The sequence below is a fragment of the Bos grunniens genome, chromosome 1 (genome assembly GCF_055505025.1).
Source record: "Bos grunniens cultivar Pamir isolate PY7600 chromosome 1, Bosgru_T2T1.0, whole genome shotgun sequence".
NCBI lineage: Eukaryota > Metazoa > Chordata > Mammalia > Artiodactyla > Bovidae > Bos > Bos grunniens.
In genome coordinates, this window is record NC_141165.1 from 111,648,363 (window position 1) to 111,671,348 (window position 22,986).

At 38.8% G+C, this 22,986-nt stretch overlaps 1 protein-coding gene across 6 annotated transcripts in view; it reads left to right on the forward strand.

Annotated features, from left to right (window-relative positions):
- IMPG2 (interphotoreceptor matrix proteoglycan 2) overlaps window positions 1–21,189 on the forward strand; it is an 86,858-nt gene extending 65,669 nt beyond the window's left edge. For 2 of the 6 annotated variants that reach the window (XM_086408898.1, XM_086408909.1), the window contains 5 exons: window positions 9,442–9,652; window positions 11,147–11,335; window positions 14,146–14,347; window positions 14,845–14,924; window positions 16,704–21,189. In XM_086408898.1, the coding sequence (XP_086265024.1) occupies window positions 9,442–9,652; window positions 11,147–11,335; window positions 14,146–14,347; window positions 14,845–14,924; window positions 16,704–16,719 (698 nt within the window). In that variant the 3' untranslated portion in view covers window positions 16,720–21,189. Of the gene's footprint in view, window positions 1–9,441; window positions 9,653–11,146; window positions 11,336–11,868; window positions 12,773–14,145; window positions 14,348–14,844; window positions 15,037–16,703 lie in introns of those variants that run through there. The other 4 variants (XR_015166636.1, XM_086408868.1, XM_086408879.1 and 1 more) reach the window with 4 other exon arrangements.
- Window positions 21,190–22,986: the final 1,797 nt, after the last annotated feature.

Sequence of the window (22,986 nt, forward strand, 5' to 3'; positions counted from 1 at the left end):
TTTTCCTTCTGGCTTACTTCACTCTGTATAATAGGCTCCAGTTTCATCCACCTCATTAGAACTGATTCAAATGTATTCTTTTTAATGGCTGAGTAATACTCCATTGTGTATATGTACCACAGCTTTCTTATCCATTCATCTGCTGATGGACATCTAGGTTGCTTCCATGTCTTGGCTATTATAAACAGTGCTGCGATGAACATTGGGGTACACGTGTCTCTTTCCCTTCTGGTTTCCTCAGTGTGTATGCCCAGCAGTGGGGTTGCTGGATCATAAGGCAGTTCTATTTCCAGTTTTTTAAGGAATCTCCACACTGTTCTCCATAGTGGCTGTACTAGTTTGCATTCCCACCAACAGTGTAAAAGGGTTCCCTTTTCTCCACACCCTCTCCAGCATTTATTATTTGTAGACTTTTGGATCGCAGCCATTCTGACTGGTGTGAAATGGTACCTCATAGTGGTTTTGATTTGCATTTCTCTGATAATGAGTGATGTTGAGCATCTTTTCATGTGTTTGTTAGCCATCTGTATGTCTTTTTTGGAGAAATGTCTATTTAGTTCTTTGGCCCATTTTTTGATTGGGTCGTTTATTTTTCTGGAGTTGAGCTGTAGGAGTTGCTTGTATATTTTTGAGATTAGTTGTTTGTCGGTTGCTTCATTTGCTATTATTTTCTCCCATTCTGAAGGCTGTCTTTTCACCTTGCTAATAGTTTCCTTTGATGTGCAGAAGCTTTTAAGGTTAATTAGGTCCCATTTGTTTATTTTTGCTTTTATTTCCAATATTCTGGGAGGTGGGTCATAGAGGATCCTGCTGTGATGTATGTCGGAGAGTGTTTTGCCTATGTTCTCCTCTAGGAGTTTTATAGTTTCTGGTCTTACGTTTAGATCTTTAATCCATTTTGAGTTTATTTTTGTGTATGGTGTTAGAAAGTGGTCCAGTTTCATTCTTTTACAAGTGGTTGACCAGATTTCCCAGCACCACTTGTTAAAGAGATTGTCTTTAATCCATTGTATATTCTTGCCTCCTTTGTCGAAGATAAGGTGTCCATATGTGCGTGGATTTATCTCTGGGCTTTCTATTTTATTCCATTGATCAATATTTCTGTCTTTGTGCCAGTACCATACTGTCTTGATAACTGTGGCTTTGTAGTAGAGCCTGAAGTCAGGTAGGTTGATTCCTCCAGTTCCATTCTTCTTTCTCAAGATCGCTTTGGCTATTCGAGGTTTTTTGTATTTCCATACAAATTGTGAAATTATTTGTTCTAGCTCTGTGAAGAATACTGTTGGTAGCTTGATAGGGATTGCGTTGAATCTATAAATTGCTTTGGGTAGTATACTCATTTTCACTATATTGATTCTTCCAATCCATGAACATGGTATATTTCTCCATCTATTAGTGTCCTCTTTGATTTCTTTCACCAGTGTTTTATAGTTTTCTATATATAGGTCTTTAGTTTCTTTAGGTAGATATATTCCTAAGTATTTTATTCTTTCCATTGCAATGGTGAATGGAATTGTTTCCTTAATTTCTCTTTCTGTTTTCTCATTATTAGTGTATAGGAATGCAAGGGATTTCTGTGTGTTGATTTTATATCCTGCAACTTTACTGTAGTCATTGATTATTTCTAGTAATTTTCTGGTGGATTCTTTAGGGTTTTCTATGTAGAGGATCATGTCATCTGCAAATAGTGAGAGTTTTACTTCTTCTTTTCCAATTTGGATTCCTTTTATTTCTTTTTCTGCTCTGATTGCTGTGGCCAAAACTTCCAAAACTATGTTGAATAGTAATGGTGAAAGTGGGCACCCTTGTCTTGTTCCTGACTTTAGAGGAAATGCTTTCAGTTTTTCACCATTGAGGATAATGTTTGCTGTGGGTTTGTCATATATAGCTTTTATTATGTTGAGGTATGTTCCTTCTATTCCTGCTTTCTGGAGAGTTTTTATCATAAATGGATGTTGAATTTTGTCAAAGGCTTTCTCTGCATCTATTGAGATAATCATATGGTTTTTATTTTTCAATTTGTTAATGTGGTGTATTACATTGATTGATTTGCGGATATTGAAGAATCCTTGCATCCCTGGGATAAAGCCCACTTGATCATGGTGTATGATCTTTTTAATGTGTTGTTGGATTCTGATTGCTAGAATTTTGTTAAGGATTTTTGCATCTATGTTCATCAGTGATATTGGCCTGTAGTTTTCTTTTTTTGTGGGATCTTTGTCAGGTTTTGGTATTAGGGTGATGGTGGCCTCATAGAATGAGTTTGGAAGTTTACCTTCCTCTGCAATTTTCTGGAAGAGTTTGAGCAGGATAGGTGTTAGCTCTTCTCTAAATTTTTGGTAGAATTCAGCTGTGAAGCCGTCTGGACCTGGGCTTTTGTTTGCTGGAAGATTTTTGATTACAGTTTCAATTTCCGTGCTTGTGATGGGTCTGTTAAGATTTTCTATTTCTTCCTGGTCGAGTTTTGGAAAGTTGTACTTTTCTAAGAATTTGTCCATTTCTTCCACGTTGTCCATTTTATTGGCATATAATTGTTGATAGTAGTCTCTTATGATCCTTTGTATTTCTGTGTTGTCTGTTGTGATCTCTCCATTTTCGTTTCTAATTTTGTTGATTTGATTTTTCTCCCTTTGTTTCTTGATGAGTCTGGCTAATGGTTTGTCAATTTTATTTATCCTTTCAAAGAACCAGCTTTTGGTTTTGTTGATTTTTGCTATGGTCTCTTTTGTTTCTTTTGCATTTATTTCTGCTCTAATTTTTAAGATTTCTTTCCTTCTACTAACCCTGGGGTTCTTCATTTCTTCCTTTTCTAGTTGCTGCAGGTGTAGAGTTAGGTTATTTATTTGACTTTTTTCTTGTTTCTTGAGGTGTGCCTGTATTGCTATGAACTTTCCCCTTAGGACTGCTTTTACCGTGTCCCACAGGTTTTGGGTTGTTGTGTTTTCATTTTCATTCGTTTCTATGCAAATTTTGATTTCTTTTTTGATGTCTTCTGTGATTTGTTGGTTATTCAGCAGCGTGTTGTTCAGCCTCCATATGTTGGAATTTTTAATAGTTTTTCTCCTGTAATTGAGATCTAATCTTACTGCATTGTGGTCAGAAAAAATGCTTGGAATGATTTCTATTTTTTTGAATTTACCAAGGCTAGCTTTATGGCCCAGCATGTGATCTATCCTGGAGAAGGTTCCATGTGCGCTTGAGAAAAAGGTGAAATTCATTGTTTTGGGATGAAATGACCTATAGATATCAATTAGGTCTAACTGGTCTATTGTATCGTTTAACGTTTGTGTTTCCTTGTTAATTTTCTGTTTAGTTGATCTATCCATAGGTGTAAGTGGGGTATTAAAGTCTCCCACTATTATTGTGTTATTGTTAATTTCTCCTTTCATACTTGTTAGCATTTGTCTTACGTACTGTGGTGCTCTGGTGTTGGGTGCATATATATTTATAATTGTTATATCTTCTTCTTGGATTGATCCTTTGATCATTATGTAGTGACCTTCTTTGTCTCTTTTCATAGCCTTTGTTTTAAAGTCTATTTTATCTGATATGAGTATTGCTACTCCTGTTTTCTTTTGGTCCCTATTTGCATGGAAAATCTTTTTCCAGCCCTTCACTTTCAGTCTGTATGTGTCCCCTGTTTTGAGGTGGGTCTCTTGTAGACAACATATGTAGGGGTCTTGTTTTTGTATCCATTCAGCCAGTCTTTGTCTTTTGGTTGGGGCATTCAACCCATTTACATTTAAGGTAATTACTGATAAGTATGTTCCCGTTGCCATTTACTTTATTGTTTTGGGTTCGAGTTTATACACCGTTTTTGTGTTTCCTGTCTAGAGAATATCCTTTAGTATTTGTTGGAGAGCTGGTTTGGTGGTGCAGAATTCTCTCAGCTTTTGCTTGTCTGAAAAGCTTTTGATTTCTCCTTCATACTTGAATGAGATCCTTGCTGGGTACAATAATCTGGGCTGTAGGTTATTTTCTTTCATCATTTTAAGTATGTCTTGCCATTCCCTCCTGGCTTGAAGAGTTTCTATTGAAAGATCAGCTGTTATCCTTATGGGAATTCCCTTGTGTGTTATTTGTTGTTTTTCCCTTGCTGCTTTTAATATTTGTTCTTTGTGTTTGATCTTTGTTAATTTGATTAATATGTGTCTTGGGGTGTTTCGCCTTGGGTTTATCCTGTTTGGGACTCTCTGGGTTTCTTGGACTTGGGTGATTATTTCCTTCCCCATTTTAGGGAAGTTTTCCACTATTATCTCCTCAAGTGTTTTCTCATTGTCTTTCTTTTTGTCTTCTTCTTCTGGAACCCCTATGATTCGAATGTTGTAGCGTTTAATATTGTCCTGGAGGTCTCTGAGATTGTCCTCATTTCTTTTAATTCGTTTTTCTTTTATCCTCTCTGATTCATTTATTTCTACCATTCTATCTTCTAATTCACTAATCCTGTCTTCTGCCTCTGTTATTCTACTATTTGTTGCCTCCAGAGTGTTTTTAATTTCACTTATTGCATTATTCATTATATATTGACTCTTTTTTATTTCTTCTAGGTCCTTGTTAAACCTTTCTTGCATCTTCTCAATCCTTGTCTCCAGGCTATTTATCTGTGATTCCATTTTAGTTTCAAGATTTTGGATCAATTTCACTATCATTATTCGGAATTCTTTATCAGGTAGATTCCCTATCTCTTCCTCTTTTGTTTGGTTTGGTGGGCATTTATCCTGTTCCTTTATCTTCTGAGTATTCCTCTGTCTCTTCATCTTGTTTAAATTGCTGAGTTTGGGGTGTCCTTTCTGTATTCTGGCCGTTTGTGGAGTTCTCTTTATTGTGGCGTTTCCTCACTGTGTGTGGGTTTGTACAGGTGGCTTGTCAAGGTTTCCTGGTTAGGGAAGCTTGTGTCGGTGTTCTGGTGGGTGGAGCTGTATTTCTTCTCTCTCCTTTCGAAGAGTTGGGTTGCTTTTCTGGGTGCCTGATGTCCTCTGCCGGCATTCAGAAGTTGTTTTGTGGAATTTACTCGACGTTTAAATGCTCTTTTGATGAATTTGTGGGGGAGAAAGTGTTCTCCCCGTCCTACTCCTCCGCCATCTTGGCTCCTCCTAACTATCTCTTAATTTTCTCCAGCTTTGACTTTCTTCTATTGAATTTCCAATCTCACCATTTGTCTTGACCCTTGTGGTTGTTCTTTATGTTAATCCAACACAGATCACAGTCCCATATTTTATTTTCCCAAAATACCCTCAACACAGGGAAGTTGATTCCATCAGATATTTACTGATGATATGAGGGTGATAGAGGAGTTTTTGTCATAGTACAGAAAATGGGTTAAAAAAATATTACCGTTAGGTATAAATATCCCAAAATTTTTCAGCCACCCTTTCAAAGTTGTCTTTTAACAGCCAATTTTTCCTCCAGGACAGAGTCAACTGCTACATTACTCTGGCACCTCTGGTTATTTTATCAGACCTTCTTCATATTTCCTCTACTCCCATTTTCTGGGACCCATCAATCCTTCTCTTCGCCTGTCCCTGGAAAACCAGAATGTAATTCATTCTACAGTTTAGATCGCTGTCTCCTATCTCAAGCATAGCTCCAAGTCTCCCTCTGTTTTCCCATAAAGTCATTATATATTCTTCCAAATGGAGAGCTATCCATTCTGAAAATCTACCTTTTATCTGCACAAAAGACTAGAAAGAGACTTTAAAATGCCAATCTCTTATTTGCATGATTTAAATATTGGTCTCAGTCTCTCTCCTTGATTGGAAATAAAAGGGGGAAACATTTATCTTTTTCCCCTTATGGATTCTATTTTTCCTTTCCCTAGGTACTCACCTACACCCACAGAGTGGTCACAGAGTTTTAGAAATTTTAAATAGAATTTTCCCTATTAACACATACATTTTTAGCTAAAACGTTTCAGATTAAAATATTATTTTATCTCAACATTGGCTAAAGATAAGATTGACTTGTCTCTTGCTTAATTTATTTTCACATATAATATCTCAGAAATTCTTGAACTTCCATCAACAAGGGGGGACTGTGCAATAACATCCTTTGTTGTTGTTCAGTTGCTAAGTCGAGTCCAACTCTTTGGGCCCCATGGACTGTAGGACATCAGGCTCCTCTGTCCTCCACTATCTCTCAGAGTCTGCTCAAATTCATGTCCATTGAATTGGTGATGATATCTAACCATCTCATCCTTTGCCACCCCCTTCTCCTTTAGCCTTCAGTCTTTCCTAGGATCAGGGTCTTTTCCAGTGAGTCCAGTCTTCACATCAGGTGGCCAAAGTATTGGAGCTTCAGCAACAGTCCTTCCAGTGAATATTTAGGGTTGATTTTCTTTAGGATTGATTGGTTTGATCATGTAGTCCAAAGGGCTCTCAAGAGTCTCCACCAGTATTACAATTCAAAAGCATCAGTTCTTTGGTGCTCAGCCTTCTTTATGGTCCAACCCTCACATTCATACATGAAAACTGGACAAACCATAGCTTTGACTATATGGACCTTTGTTGGCTAAGTGATGTCTGCTTTTTATTATGCTCTCGAGGTCTGTCATAGCTTTCCTTTCATGGAGCAAGTGTCTTTTAATTTCATGGTCATAGTCACCATCTGCAGTGATTTTGGAGCCCAAGAAAATAAAATCTATCACTGCTTCCACTTTTCCGCTTCTATTTGCCATGAGGTGATGGGATCAGATCCCATGATCTTAGTTTTTTAATGTTGAGTTTTAGGACAGCTTTTTCACTCTCATCTTTCACCCTCATCAAGAGACTCTTCAGTTCCTCTTCACTTTCTGCCATTAGTGGTATTATCTGCTTATCTAAGGTTGTTGGTATTTCTCCCGGCAAACTTGATTCCAACTTGTGATTCATCCAGCCTGGCATTTCATGTGATTGCTCTACGTATAAATTAAATAAACAGGGTAACAATATACAGCCTTGTTGTACTCCTTTCCCAATTTTGAGTCAGTCTGTTGTTCCATGTCCAGTTCTAACTGTTGCTTCTTGACCTGCATATAGGTTATACAGGTTTCTCAGGAGACAGGTAAGGTTGTCTAGTACTCCTGTTTCTTTAAAAATTTTCCAGTTTGTTCTGATCCACAATGTCAAAAGCTTTAGCATAATCAATGAAGCAGAAGTAGATGTTTTTCTGACACTCCTTTGCTTTCTGCATGATCCAACAAATGTTGGTAATTTGATCTCTGGTTCCTCTGCCTTTTCTAAACCCAGCTTGAACATCTGGAAGTTCTCATTTCATGTACTGCTGAATCCTAGCTTGAAGGATTTTGAGCATAACATTGCTAGCCTGTGAAATGAGAGCAGTTGTATAGTAGTTTGAACATTGTTTGACATTGCCCTTCTTTGGGATTGAAGTGAAAAAGGACCTTTTCCAGTCCTGTGACTGCTGCTGAGTTTTCCAAATTTGATGGCATATTGAGTGCATTACTTTAATAGCATCATCCTTTAGGATTTGAAATAGCTCAAGCTCAGCTGGAATTACATCATCTCCACTAGCTTTGTAGTAATGCTTCCTAAGGCTCACTTGACTTCACACTCCAGTGTGTCCGACTCTAGATGAGTGACCACACCATTGTGGTTATCTGGTTAAGACCTTTTTGGTATAGTTCTCCTGTGTATTCTTGCTACCTCTTCTTAATCTCTTCTGCTTCTGTTAGGTCCTTACCATTTCTGTTTTTTATTGTTCCCATCCCTGCATGAAATGTTCAGTACTATCCTTACCACCCCCTAGATACACTTCTGTCCCTCACAGGGACAGATTTCAGCCTAGGCCAGGATTAGATTATTTTCTGATTACAAAGCCACAAAGTGAATATGAGGACCAGGATGTGAAGACTTAGGAAATACACAGTGGAATCCTGCTGTGTAGTTCCCTTGTGGAAACTGCCATCTGTTAGCACATTTGTATACTCTTCTTGTTCTATGAGCATTTTATTTTTGGTCCTCTGTATTAGTTTCCTAGGACTTCTGTAACAGAAGATTACAAATTGGGTGGCTTCTAACAGCAGAACTTTATTCTGTCATAGTTATCGAGGCTAGAAATGCAAATCAAGATGTTGGTAGAGCCATGTCCCCTCTGAAAGTTCTGAGAAAGAAGCCTATCTTGCCTCTTCCTAGCTTCTGGTGTTTGCCAGCAATCCTTGATATTCCTTGACTTGTAGATGCATCACTCTGGTCTCTACTTCTGTCTTTATATGGCCTTCTTTCCTGTGTGTTTGTGTCCTTGTGTCCAGATTTCTCTCTTTTTATAAGGACACCAGGTATTGGACTTTGGGTAACCTAATCCAGTATGACCTCATCTTAACTTGATTGCATTTGTAAAGACCCTATTTCCAAGCAAACTCATATTCCGAGGTTCTAGGTGGGCATGAATTTTAGGGGACAGTATTCTACCCAATACCTCCCCTCTCATTCCTACATAAGGCCAAGAAAGATTAGCTGCAGAGAATCTACATATTCCAAGGTCACAGATTCATGCAAAAGGTCTTGAATTTTCACAGCAGCAAGGAAGTTATTGATTCTCAAAGCAACATTAATTTACCTGGAAACTGAGAGACTATGCTTTTTGTTTTTCAACCTTCCCTTCATCTTCTAGCTAAACCTTATGCTTTTTCATATAGATGAGTTCATGGGTCATTTCCAGTAATTTCTTCTATTTGTGGTATCTTCTTTACCATTTGCCTTTTTGTAATTCAGAGATTGCCATTCACCACTGAAGAACATGCAGTTTTACCATGATAGGATGGAAGGCCCATCTATGGTCAGTTTTTATATCATTTTTGACTGGTTTTTGTCCTAAATAATTTTTTTAAATGTTACTTTCTCTCATCCCATGAATTGAAATTGGAATTACTAAAGCCAAAATACTGTTGAGGTGGTGTGGGGCTGATATGTTTTCATGATATTAACTTTCACAAATCTCAAATGTTCTTAGACTGCTCTTTTGTGGCTGTACTCATCCCTGAGGCTTCCACCAGTTCTTCTCTTTACTCTGTCTCTCCATGCCATGTTCTCAGTGAGGTGAGGGTAGGAGTAGGGTATGCAGCCTGATGTGCGGAGTAGAGGACCACGACAGCAGGATAGGCTTGGTGGAAATGAATGGTACGTGAAAACTGTTTAATTTAGACCTATAATACATAGATTTTAAATCTTCTACATCCTTCTTATATAAAACAGGTCAAGGCTCGCCCAGGTCACTGGATCCTATAATTTGGCTCTGCATTTCAAAGAAATTTGACAAAAGCTATCATCAGTCAAGGGCGAATCGGAAACTTTTTGTGGTGTGGGTGGTGATATATTTCAGTGATTCAGGAAGGGGATTGTCCCATGGTACTTTGAATGGGAGACCCTTATTGGAGGGGCTTCTTATACCCCAATTCCTATGTTTTGCCTTTCCTTATACCATTCTTTGGTTTGTTTGGTATTTTAGGTGATCAAGCCAACCCTTGCAAGTTTCAAGCATGCAATGAATTTTCTGAGTGTTTGGTCAATCCCTGGAGTGGAGAGGCAGAGTGCAGATGCTACCCTGGGTACCTGAGTGTGGAAGATCTGCCCTGTCAGAGTCTCTGTGACCTACAGCCCAACTTCTGCTTGAATGATGGGAAGTGTGACATCATGCCTGGACATGGGGCCATTTGTAGGTATGTCGTAGGGAGAGATTTTGGCTTCACAAGGTTAGAGATACTTCCTCTGAAGAAAGAGATCTGTGCCTATGATGTTAGGATGATCACAACAATTTTTATTAGAGAAGTTATATCTAGGTAATAGATGTGGCGGTGGTTTAGCTGCTAAGTCGTGTCCGATTCCTGTGACCCCATGGACTGTAGCCCTCCAGGCTTCTCTCTTCATGGGATTCTTGTTCTTCCAGGCAAGAATACTGGAGTGGGTTGCCATTTCCTTCTTCTTCCTGATCCAGGGATCGAACCCAGGTCTTCTGCACTGCAGGCAGGTTTTTTCCCAACTGAGCTACCAGATGGGTGCCATCTAGTTCACATGTGAAGACTGAATCAGTTATTAGGCCTGAATTATACCCAGTTCAATGGGTTATTTTATCTTATGTTCTACAAAGCTGTAAGAAAAACATTGCCTAGTGTCTTCTGGAGAGTACTTAGAATAGTTAGAGATCTTTGTGTAATGGTTTTTAGTGGTGATAACAAGGCGATTGCTGCTCAAATTGTGTTTTGATATATAATCAACACTTTGTACTGTATCTGAAACAGAGGAGTTTTATTGTTCTATTTGAATTATGTTTTTAACAGCTTTGGGCTGCTTTTGGTCAAAATGAGTATTCCAAAATAAAGAATAGCAAGTATTTAAAGTTGTGATAGTTTAAGTATCTAATTTCTATTTTTTAAAGTAGGGTCAAAGAAAATATACCAGACAGATGAGCAGATTCAGGCAGACTTCCCTGGTCACTCTACTTAAACAGAGCAGAACCAACCATCCTCCCTACCACATCCAACCAAAGTCACAAGGTGTGAAGGAGAGGATGCTGAGAACAAGCAGGGAGGGACCTCAGTAAGAGGACAGTCTGTGAATTTCAAAAGGGGAAAGTGTTGGCATCAATGTCAAAAGCAGAAGAAATAGGCGGAAATGATTCAGATTTTCTGTATGTAAAGTTTGGCTATAAAACTAAGAGGAAAAATAGTCTCTTGATTTTCAAAAAAATAAATCTGATTTTATAGAGCAGTGATTGCTGCTCTGGGAATTGAGGATGCTTTTACATAGTGTGTGGCCTTGTAGTTTGGAGGATCTCTGCAGTGTGGTGGAAGGATGTGAGGAGTCTGGGGACCTGGGTTCTAGACCAGCTGTTGTTGACAAATTGTGTGATCTAACTCCAATTTTTTCCTTTATTGAAAACGGGCCTGTTTTTCATTATCCATAAACAACAGAGTTGACTAGACTACTTTCTATAAGTCTAGTTATTCTTTTATCAGTCTTTACAAGTAGTCACTGGGGACCTCTTGAGTCTGTGCCAGGCATTATGCACAGCCTTTAATCTTACTCACCTCTTTGTTGAAGATTCCTGTGGTCAGCATTTCTCTCTCTACCTGTGCTCAGTCCCACTGAAGGTTCTGCTGTTGTTACTTTCAACAGAGTGATTTCATTTGGGGCTTGGTCACTTCTTGTTTCAGGTGCCGGGTGGGTGAGAACTGGTGGTATCGTGGTGAGCACTGCGAAGAGTTTGTGTCTGAGCCCTTGGTGATTGGCGTCACCATTGCCTCCATGATTGGACTTGTCCTCATTTCTTCTGCTGTTGTCTTCTTCATCATCAAGGCTCTTCAAGCTCAATATGTTAGGAGGGAAAGAGAGAGACCCTCCAGGTAAATAACAACAGTTGCTCTCTGATGGAATAAAATATTCCTTTTATTCATTCATTTTGTACTTTATGTGTCCTGAGTACTGGAAGGGGTCTGAATGGAGGGGAGAGGGCTATAAAGTTCAGAAGAGACATGGTCCCTGTCCTCAGAGGGTGTCAGTCTGGAAACAAACATAAGCAACAGTTTGAACAACCTGCTAGAATGCCTAGATGAGTAATTTGTTTTCCCTAGGGGAGGGCAGCTTAGATGCTTTAATGATGGTTATGATATTTGACTGGACAGAAGAGTAGATGTTCGCTGCAGGAGGTAGATGGAAAACTTTCTAGCCAGTTGAAGGAACAAACAGAGAGGCATGCATGAATCTCACTGCACAACGGAAGAATGGCATCCTTGAGTGGGGCCAGACTGCCTGTTGCGTGGTGCAGGAGGGGTTGGAAGGGTGATGGAGATAAGGTGAGGCCCGTGTAAGGACCAGATCTGTTAGTTTGTTCCCCTTTGGCTCACTCCAGTGGTAATTAGGCAGACTTTACATCTAGGTGCAGAGTACATCATGAGAAACGCTGGACTGGAAGAAACACAAACTGGAATCAAGATTGCCGGGAGAAATATCAATAACCTCAGATATGCAGATGACACAACCCTTATGGCAGAAAGTGAAGAGGAACTCAAAAGCCTCTTGATGAAAGTGAAAGTGGAGAGTGAAAAAGTTGGCTTAAAGCTCAACATTCAGAAAACGAAGATCATGGCATCCGGTCCCACCACTTCATGGGAAATAGATGGGGAAACAGTGGAAACAGTGTCAGACTTTATTTTTCTGGGCTCCAAAATCACTACAGATGGTGACTTCAGCCATGAAATTAAAAGACACTTACTCCTTGGAAGAAAAGTTATGACCAACCTAGATAGCATATTCAAAAGCAGAGACATTACTTTGCCAACAAAGGTTCGTCTAGTCAAGGCTATGGTTTTTCCTGTGGTCATGTATGGATGTGAGAGTTGGGCTGTGAAGAAGGCTGAGCGCCAAAGAATTGATGCTTTTGAACTGTGGTGTTGGAGAAGACTCTTGAGAGTCCCTTGGACTGCAAGGAGGTCCAACCAGTCCATTCTGAAGGAGATCAGCCCTGGGATTCCTTTGAAAGGAATGATGCTAAAGCTGAAACTCCAGTACTTTGGCCACCTCATGCGAAGAGTTGACTCATAGGAAAAGACTCTGATGCTGGGAGGGATTGAGGGCAGGAGGAGAAGGGGATGACAGAGGATTAGATGGCTGGATGGCATCACTGACTCGATGGACGTGAGTCTGAGTGAACTCCGAGAGTTGGTGATGGACAGGGAGGCCTGGCGTGCTGCGATTCATGGGGTCGCAAAGAGTCTGACACGACTGAGCGACTGATCTGATCTGAAGAATCTGACAAGAAATAGAATCTGATTCTCATTTTAGTTAAGTATAGATTCATTAATAGAGGAGATAGAACCTATTCTACTTGCTAGACTAGCGATCCAGGGACCTTTTGGTGTAATATGATCACAGTCATTGGCTGTACTTTGCTTCTATGCTTCCAGGTCTGCTTCCGGTCTAGGTTACCTCCACTCACCCTCTGGCTTGGCTGAGGAGGCACTGCTCCTAGTTTCCTATAGCACCCAGAACATAATTCTGTTATCATTCTTACATTTTTTATTGGTTCTGACTTTTCATTGGACCATGATCTTATTCTAGAGAGATTCAAACAAATTCTTTGTATTGTCAGCATCTAAGAAAATTCCTAGGCACACAATCAGTGCTCAGTAAATAGTTGTAGACCTGAACTGAATTTAATTGAAGCCCATTCCCCCATGAGTTTTTATTTCTATTACTTTCTTTGTGTTGTTAAACACTGATTTTTAAAAAAAATGTATTTATTTTTAATCAAAGGATAATTGCTTTACAGTATTGTGTTGGTTTCTACTAAACATGAACATCAATCACCATAGGTCTACCCATGTCTCCCTCCACTTGAACATCCTCCCACCTCCCCGCCATCCCACTCCTGTAGTTTGTCGCCGAGCCCCAGCTTGAATTCCCTGAGTCATACAGCAAATTCCCATTGGTTATTTTACATGTGGTAATGTGTGTTTCCATGTTACTCTCTCCATATATACCACCCTCTCCTCCCCTGTCCCCTACCCATGTCCCTAAATCACTTCTCAACGTCTGTGTCTCATTGCTGCTCTACAGATAGGTTCATCGGTACCATCTTTCTAGAGTCCACGTATATGCATTAGTGTACATTTGTTTTTCTCTTTCTGACTTACTTCACTCTTGTATAAGAGGCACTGTATTCATCCACCTCATTAGAACTGACTCAAATGTGTTCCTTTTTATGGCTGAATAGTATTTACACACTGATTTTTAACTTGTCTATGCTGGAAATAATGATGCTATTCCCACTGATTTTAATGAAATGCTTAATATTTAATATTCCTTAAAATTTAACATTTCCATTAATATTAATAAAATGCTATCAGCAGACATAGTTCCCCATCAACATTCATTAGGTACCAGGCACTTTAGGGCAAATAAAAAATAAAGAGACAAGGAACTGGCCCCACAGGGCACTTATCAAGTAGTTGAGGAAATTATAGTGATAACAAGTTGGTAAATAATATTTGAGATTCATCTGGATCTTTTCCACAGTCACTCCCCTCCCATTTGTATCCAATTAGTCTCTTTTTCTTCCTCAACAGGAATTTTGCTCCAGGTAAATAGTCTCCTGAATAGCTGAGCATCCAGAAAAGAACCTGAGTCAATTATACTTTTCTTTTTGTGGCTCCAGCAGGCAGCGTGATGGCCTCTCATCCGTAGAAAGTGCCGTGAAGCACAACCCCGTATTTGAAAGTTACGAGGCCGACCTCGAGCAGTATGAGGGCCCCTATCCTCAGCGGCCCTTCTACAGCTCCACAGACAGAGAGATGATTGCTGGTCTGAGCAGGGAAGAGATCAGACAAATGTATGAGAACAGTGACCTTTCCAGAGAGGTAGGAAACTTGGTTTTTCTCTTGTTGCTCTGCTGGGGGGGGTGTGTGTGTGTGTTCATGTGTATACTTAGGCTTCAAGAAAGAATGGAAATTATTTCACGATTAGTTTTTTTTTCCTCATGATACCTCCCAGTCAGTGTGATATGTAGCCAGGATATAGTTCTGTGTTGTATCATATTTCCTACCCAGTGATTCCTGTATCGTTATTAGCAAATGTCTTCCTCCTCCCTTAGAAATGTTAGCAAATGTCTCCATACTCCTTAGAAATATACGTCTGATTTATTCAGAGCAGTTCATGTAGTAGCCACAACTTCCATCTTTTTTTGAAAAGTCTGTTGTTTTCTGTAGCTCTCTCCTGTACCACCCAGAAAGCTACAGTCTCTTATAAAAATTAGACCTCTTTTTTAAAAGGCCATTAAAGTTTTTTTTTAATGTAATGTATGGCTTTTTTTTTTTTTTTTCTTCTTCTTCTTCCTTCCTTCCTCCCTCCCTTAAAGGAAATCCAAGAAAGGATGAGAATTTTGGAACTGTATGCCAGGGATCCTGAGTTTGCAGCTTTTGTCAGAGAACATCAAATGTAAGCATTTAAGAGAGTACCTGCACCCAGATTCTAAACAGTTCACCTTACAGTAGGGCCACGAGTGTGAATACATAATTCCTGTCCATATGACAGGGGTTTTGTTGGTAACCAGTGTTGTTGAGTTCTTTACAGTTAATCCACATCCACTCTGATTCTGCAGTTATTCCTTCTAGTGCCTTTACAAGTTGAATGTTTCTTATTTAAGTTGTGTGAGTGCAGAAAGGAAACATCAAAGAAATGGAGAGTCTTACTCAGGATCACAGATGACAGCAAGTGCCAGTGAAGATTGAAAACAAAGACACTCTGTGTTCTGGACTAGAGCTTCCTCGCTCTGTCATATTTTCTCTTATTAGCATAGAGTCATCTGTTTGAATAACCAAATGCTCACATATTTTAACATATACTTCCTTTCCTATCTCTGTAGATCCTTTTAGGTATACTTTGAATGAGGCAGATCTCATTAAAGTGCGTCTCTTGCTTCTTTCAACTTCACCTTACTTTTCAATATGTCTTTTTCCATTACTTTTTTCAGCATACATTTTGGGCAAGTGTCCATAGTTTTTTTGTCTTCCCTTTGCATCTTACGATCCATAACAAGACGTAGGTTACAAAAATACAATACCCTTGTAAAGAGACCATTTATAGATGTTAACTGAGGGTAGAGGGTGGGATTATTATTTGGTTTTGATATTTGGTCCTACAGCTGCCCTTTGAAAGGTGCTTCCTTGTGGATGGGTCTCACCCAGGCCAGATAATGGCACCTGGCTTTTAGAAGAAAAAAACCAGAGCAATTCATGCCTGCTTATAGAAGAAACTGATAAAGGATCAACCACACATGTGCTTCTGGTTGGAGCCTCTGCCCCTTTGCTCCAAATCCCCTTTCTTTGACAGGCAGCCCCTCACTCATGGTTCCTTTGATAGGAACGGATGGATTGACACCAAAGGAAACTAAGGAAGATGCTTTTCTGGTTCCCCATGCATGGTAGATACTCCTTTAAGAAGAAAACTCTCTGAACATCTGACTTGGCCAATGGGAGTTACTGCAAACCTTGCTTGAGTGCTGTCAAAGCAATATTAATAGGATTCTACCTTTTAATCCAGGATATCTGCTAATCTCTGTATCTCCAGCCAGTAGATGACCTATGGCACAACTTCAGTGGTATCCAATAGAAAGATGATGACTGATTTTTTTTTAATCTTTCCTAAGACCCTTTTATAAGCCCCTCAGAGCCATCTGTGTTTCCTGAATTAAAAAGGTATCTCATCTAGGCTAAGAAATCCAGAGAGGAACCAGGAGAGCCTAGTTAGGGACAGCCAGATTGACTACATGCTTCACTTTCTTCTGGTAAACTGTTTGGCATTAAAATATATGAAAAAAAATCATATAACAAAGAAGAGTTAAACAAGATCCAGTGAAACAAAAGAATGTTCACACAGACACTATAACCCTAAGGGGATTGTTCAAAGTCAGGAGACAGCATTGAAAAAATGTTAGGGACGTGACCAGTACATTTTCAGTTTTCATGTAGTCTGGAGTTTTCATCTACCAATAGCTCATGAAAATATTACTGGACTTGGTTTAGGATTCAGTAAAAATATTACATAGTCTTTGTAGACTGGATTTTTTTTTTTTTAACTTAGCAAAGCACAGGACAACTTTCCTGCAAAGAAAGGATTGGTAATTTTAGGAAGATAGTTTGACAATACATTTCAACAAAAGTTCATTTCAGTACCTTTTAGCTTTTTTCAACTAATTGCTCTTTGTTTGTTTCATAGCAGGGAAGAGCTTTAATCAAAACTCATATTTGCAACTGATTAGAAGCCTAGAGAAGATGGAGATCACTCATTACATCATATTAATTAACCTGGATTTGGAACTCTATTGAAAGAAGAGTTTTCTATTAAAAAATTAAATTCGGGACTCAAAATTTTTTTCTGGTTTAAAATTTTAGAATTTGGCCAGAGATGCGATGGTATTTATATCCACAAAGACCAAAAGCTGTATTTCAGTTCAGTTCAGTTCAGTCACTCAGTTGTGTCTGAACATTCTTTTGCAACCCCATGGACTGCAGCACGCCAGGCCTCCCTGTCCATCACCAGCTCTTGGAGTTTACTCAAAGTCATGTCCATTGAGTCGGTGAAGCCATCCAACCATCTCATCCTCTGTCATTCCCTTCTCCTTCTGCCTTCCATCTTTCCCAGCATCACGGTCTTTTCAAATGAGTCAGCTCTTCACATCAGGTGGCCAAAGTATTGGAGTTTCAGCTTCAGCATCAATCCTTCCAATGAATATTCAGGACTGATCTCCTTTAGGATGGACTGGTTGGATCTCCTTGCAGTCCAAGGGACTCTCAGGACTCTTCTCCAAGACCACAGTTCAAAAGCATCAATTCTTCGGCGCTCAGCTTTGTTTATAGTCCAACTCTCACATCCATACATGACTACTGAAAAAACCATATCTTTGACTAGACAGACCTTTGTAGGCAAAGTAATGTCTCTGCTTTTTAATATTCTGTCTAGGCTGGTCATAGTTTTTCTTCCAAGAAGCAAGCGTCTTTTAATTTCATGGCTGCAATCACCATCTGCAGTGATTTTGGAGCCCAAAAAATAAAGGCTGTCACTGTTTCTGTTGTTTCCCCATCTATTTGCTATTTGAGGTGATGGTAAGCTATATTTAAAGGGAATCAAAACTGTGTGAATTCTGGAAAGTTTTCTATAAGGAAGAAGCCGGGTCTGGGAATTGGGGATTCATTTGCTATCTGCTTCTGAGTCTCTGAGAGTCTCTCTTAATAACTGTGCTTCAGGTTTCACAGCAGGAAGACAAGGTGAGACTCTTACCAGACGAAGTAAGCTTAATAGCTGAATATTTGCAGCATGTTAGTTCAGGTGAAATGAAAAGCTTTTGAAGTAGTTTTAACATAGTTTATGGTCAGACATTCACCTAACTAAAATATTAAGCCTTTTTTTAATCAAATCGTTGAAGAAAAAGCAACCTTTTTGGTTTAGGATAGAGTTAGGCCTGTACTTTGTGCTTCTACCAGAGTTTTCAGTTTCCGGAGCCTGTTAATCAAAACCACATTATTTTGTTAATTATGTTAATATCCTGTTTTTTAAAGCTGTCTCGGCCAACACATATGTATAAAGTTTAGAGGGTTCTCCATAGACTAAAGATGAATTCAATCAAGTGGACAGGGAAGGAGAGGGTGTTGGGTCAAGACCACAGTACTGAGAGTATACTTTGCTGATTGATGGGTATGCTGAGTCAGAACAGATGGGTTCCCTGACTCTGCTGCTGCTACCTCACCATGACCCGTGCAAACCTTGTATCTCCTCTAGTTCCTGGTGTTTTAATTTCAAAAACAGTATTTAACTCCCTCCTATGGTATAGGTTGGCTGCTTCTTTATGAATACCTTGTATCTAAATTCACTCCTGCTTACATAAAACAGGGCAGGACTTCCATTGCAATTAAAATAACTTTTTTTTTCCTCTATACATAGGAAAAAGTCACATCTTATATAAATTTTAACTGAAAATGGAAGCTTTACTCTATTTCCTAGCACTTTGTGAATGGTAGCCTTGGAGGGGGCACGGAGAGTGCCCTATCGCTCCTAATATTGAGTTGTGTATGCAAATAGGCTGTTATTGATGCAGGTGTGTTTCATGTTAGGTATCTTCATGTTAGTCAAAGATAATCTTTAATATTTTGGTTTCTTTATGACCAGATACTATTAAGCAGGGATAGATTGACCATGAGCTAAAATACTTGGTTCATTTTTTTTTTCTCAATTTAATGATTGCCAGTTTCACTCATTATGAAGACACCAGAAACAAAATTGCTGGAATGAGTACATGCCACAATAAAGCTATTGAAAGCCTTGAAGATGTCTAGGTATTTTGCAAAGTATGTATGGGTCACAGGTTTTATGAGTGTGTGTTTATATAGGTTGGTATTTCCTGTTTCCTGGGATTCTCTTTCATTCCCTACTCACATAATAGATTCTCTAAAAGTTCAGCATAGGTACAAGCCACTGCTGGGATATTTTCTACTGTGCTCATTTGAAAGGGAAATGATATTTATCTTTAAAGCATTGTAAATATTAATGACATTTATCACTACTTAATGCTTAATTTTATTTGTAAAACTTCCTAAGATTTCTCTGTTGAAGATTCTAAATTTGCTTGTTGTAGATGAAAAAGAAAATTTGTTTTTATTAACCCTAACCCAGTTAACCCTAGGAAGCAACATTTTAAATGAATGTCTGCTTGCTGGCAGAGTCTAGATGGACATGATTTGGGTGTAGAACTGGCCACCTCATGGAACACTTATGAGAAGCACGAATGGGGCTGAAGGAGGATTGTTGTTTCCAGAAGCCAATCAGTGAAGTAAGAATTCTGACATATTTCTGAAGAGCAAATCTCTTGTTGACTCTGCGCAAATGTCTGCTCCACATCTGTTAATAGAAGGAACTCCTGAACTCTCAGGGTGAGACCTGAGCTCCCCAGTTCAGGAATAAAGACTTTGGCCTTACCTTTGTCATCATTGAACCACAATGAGAAACACTGGAGAATGAAGTTTCCATGGTGAAGACCCTCTGCTGTTCACAGTGTAAGGGCTAAAAGAGCTATTGGTCTTACAGGACAAATTATCTTGAAAGAGCTTTTAAAAAGAACTTTTCCCTTGGGACTTCCCTGGTGGTCCAGTGGTTAAGAATCCACCTTGCAGTGCAGGGGATGAGGGTTTGATCCCTGGGTTGGAAAGATCCCACGTGCCACAGATTAACTAAGCCCGCGTGTTATAAACTACTGAGCCTGTGAGCTCCAGAGCCTGTGCACCACAACTAGAGAGTGCATGGTAAAGAATTCAACGTGGTTTTTTGTTTTTGTTTTTTTGGTTCAGAAGGTGCTTTGGAGTCCTGCAGATGTAACCTTCATAGTTGAGTATACATACAGGATTCTTGGGTTCTGGATAATGAGAAATTTATTTGGTATGTAGGACTCCATTTCCACATGGCAGTGGTTTAAGGGTATTTGTTCACAGTTATGTGCTGTAAAGTCCCATTTACTTCACATAATAACACAAGTGCAAGTTTTACCTGATTTTAATCCCACTCTTTGTTTTTTCTCTTCTTCAGTATCTGGTCATCATGGCTTGGCTGCTCCTCTTCTCATACTTTTTTTATCACATAGTAAATGGTAATATAATTGAACAACCCTGATTTATTAGTACTTCTGACAAAAGATGAAAATTGCACAAATGTTCTTTGTAGGCTCTAAAGCCATGTTGACTCAAATGTGTACCTGATCTATTTATTTGCATTCTTTTTTTGGTAAGTTTGCCTTCATCCATCTCATAATTTTTAGGCAGTGGGCATCTTTGTGTCATTTCCATGTTTTCAATAATGGATACTTTGACATCTATCAGCCTGTGAATTGAAGTTTCATTTTGAAATGGGAAAACAAGGTAACATATTTGCTCCATGAGGAAACAGCTGATTTAGGAGGAAAACTTACCTTTATTAAGTTGAAATATTTTAGCTAAGAAAAATATGGGTCATTTTTTTTTCTTAAAATGTTTCTAACAATTCCCAGTAGAATGGGTGGGGCCAGCCTTTCAAATTTACAATCCAGCTGCAATGAGTCATGCCGCCTAGCTCATTCTATTCCCAAGTGTGCAATGAATGCAGAAAAATGGTGTGACGGTCATAATCATCAAATCAGTTGCATTGTGTTCTCCAGAAGAACCTGGCTGGAGGTGAGAAGGTGGGAGGGTACCAGAAAGCAACTGATGATGTAAAGAATATAAATAGAAATTTCCTTCAGTCATGCATTTTGTAAAACCTTACACTACCTGTTTGATTTAACAAGACACAGGTTAAATCACTCCCCTTGGGGTAATAAGACAGAGCAAAACACACAATTTACAGCTACAGCCTAGTTGAAATGATTCCTTATCCTTTTTTCCTTCACTTAGTTGCTTTTTTAGTGGTTAAGGGAATAAATAGGAAAAATGTAACCTATCAGAGAATAAGGTATAATTATTTATGTATGTGGACTGTGATGATTATGAAGTGACTGTACATACCATAATATATGTTCAATATGGAGTGTGGATACTGAAAGATTTTTCTGTTTCATCTTGTTTATGATGACACTATATTTAAAGTATGGATCAGATAAGCTCATGTTACTGTACTGTTTGCTTGACATGCTCTAGTCTTAATACTAGCTAATTAGAAATAAAAATTTAACAGTCTTTATGTATATGAACGGTCTTTTTTCTCATGTATAGAGTTTGCCATTTTCATTATTAATAAACTTCTCTTTCAAGAATTTCCCTACACTTTTTGTCAATTAGAAGAAAACATTGTAGATTGTAGCAGTAGTTCAGTTGTAATTACCACTCAGAAATACATACAGTGTGAGCATGGTGTGGGAGGGATAGTCTTTGATTAAACTTTGTGAAGTGAGAGTCTCCGAGAATTGAAGACAGATTCAGAGCCCAATTGTTGCCCCGAAATTTGTTGATAGTTAATGATGCTGAGTTATTATTTGGCCTCTCTTGAACTTCAGTCTTTAAAGTCTTAGAAACTTTCATTTTTTCCTCATTTGCTTAAGGCAGGGATGGAAGGAAAACTGGTGGAGTTGATTAAAGAAAGATTAAGGGTGAGCAGCTAACACCAGATGGTCTATAACAAGAGAAGGAACTGGTGACCTGTCTACAAGAGAACAAGAAGGCATGAACATGGTATAAGAGCAATGTAAAGCAATTCTGCCTGGGTAGGTCAGTTACCGCTTACCTAAGCATCAGAAACCTCAACTTAATGTTTTTTTCCCCTGTTGGCATGATGTCTTGCTGGCAAGATGGCATGATGATGTCCTAAATCAGTCTTAGGAAAGAAAAGGGTGGTCTTGATTTGACTCCAAAGACTATATTATAAAAACTCAAACTGGGAGAAATGTGTCCAATAAATACGTATTGATTAATTAATGACCTAGTTTTAGAAGAAATAATCATAACCTGTTTTTAATAAAAGTCTGGTCAGGACAAGGCCTAGTTACTCTTTGGTCATGTGTTCACCCTGCTGGTCCACCTTCTGGGTACTTCTGAATATATGTCTCATCTGAGCTAGTCCTTGATGGACTATGTCCCATGACATGTAAGGTATCTCACCAAAACACACACATATCTTGTGCTCCACCTTTTTTATACAAATGAATCTGTGCTAATATAATAGTAGATGTTAAGGAATCATGTTTTTCCAAATAACACCAATGTTGTATGTGGTATTTCTGTAAGTAATTTATTATTCCAAATGAACAACCACAACTGTCAGTATTGCACACACCATGGCAGATTTGGGGAAGAATGCATATTTTTAGTAGGTGGGGCTTTGAGAAAGCCTCCAAAAAGAAGCTCTATCTTTTATGCCTTTTTCTGTACCAAGTATGTGCTTCCACTCCACTATTCACCAAGGTTGTGTTGTAATTTTTACCTATATTGTTGTTCAGTGACTAAGTAACGTCCGACTCTTTGTGACCCCATGGACTGCAGCATGCCAGGCTTCGGTGCCCTTCACTGTCTCCTGGAATTTGCTCAAACCCATGTCCATTGAGTTGGTGTCCATTGGCCATCCAACCATCTCATCCTCTGGACCTCCCACTAAACTGAATTCTTTGATGTTGGGACCACATCTTGCTCACTTATTATTCACAAGACCGAAGAGTGCTTGATTAGAGTTGGTCTACAGTATTCATTCAATTTGCTTGAGATAATGGGTCCTATGTATTTAATGACTAGCAAGCAAATTAAGTAGAACTTGAGTGATTTACAAACCATTTTTAAAGAAATAGTTTATAGAGATTTAGAAACAATCCTAAATGTTTCAAGAGTTCAGATTCATATGTTTATATTAATCTTATTGAGTAATTCACAGAACCTAAAGCAGTAAGCATTTTGCAAAACCCTATCAGACCATCTGGACTGCTGTATTGAAATGTAATAACCTGTCTGTGTTTCTTAACCACAGACTTGAGGAGGAAGGCGGGATGAAGAGGTGG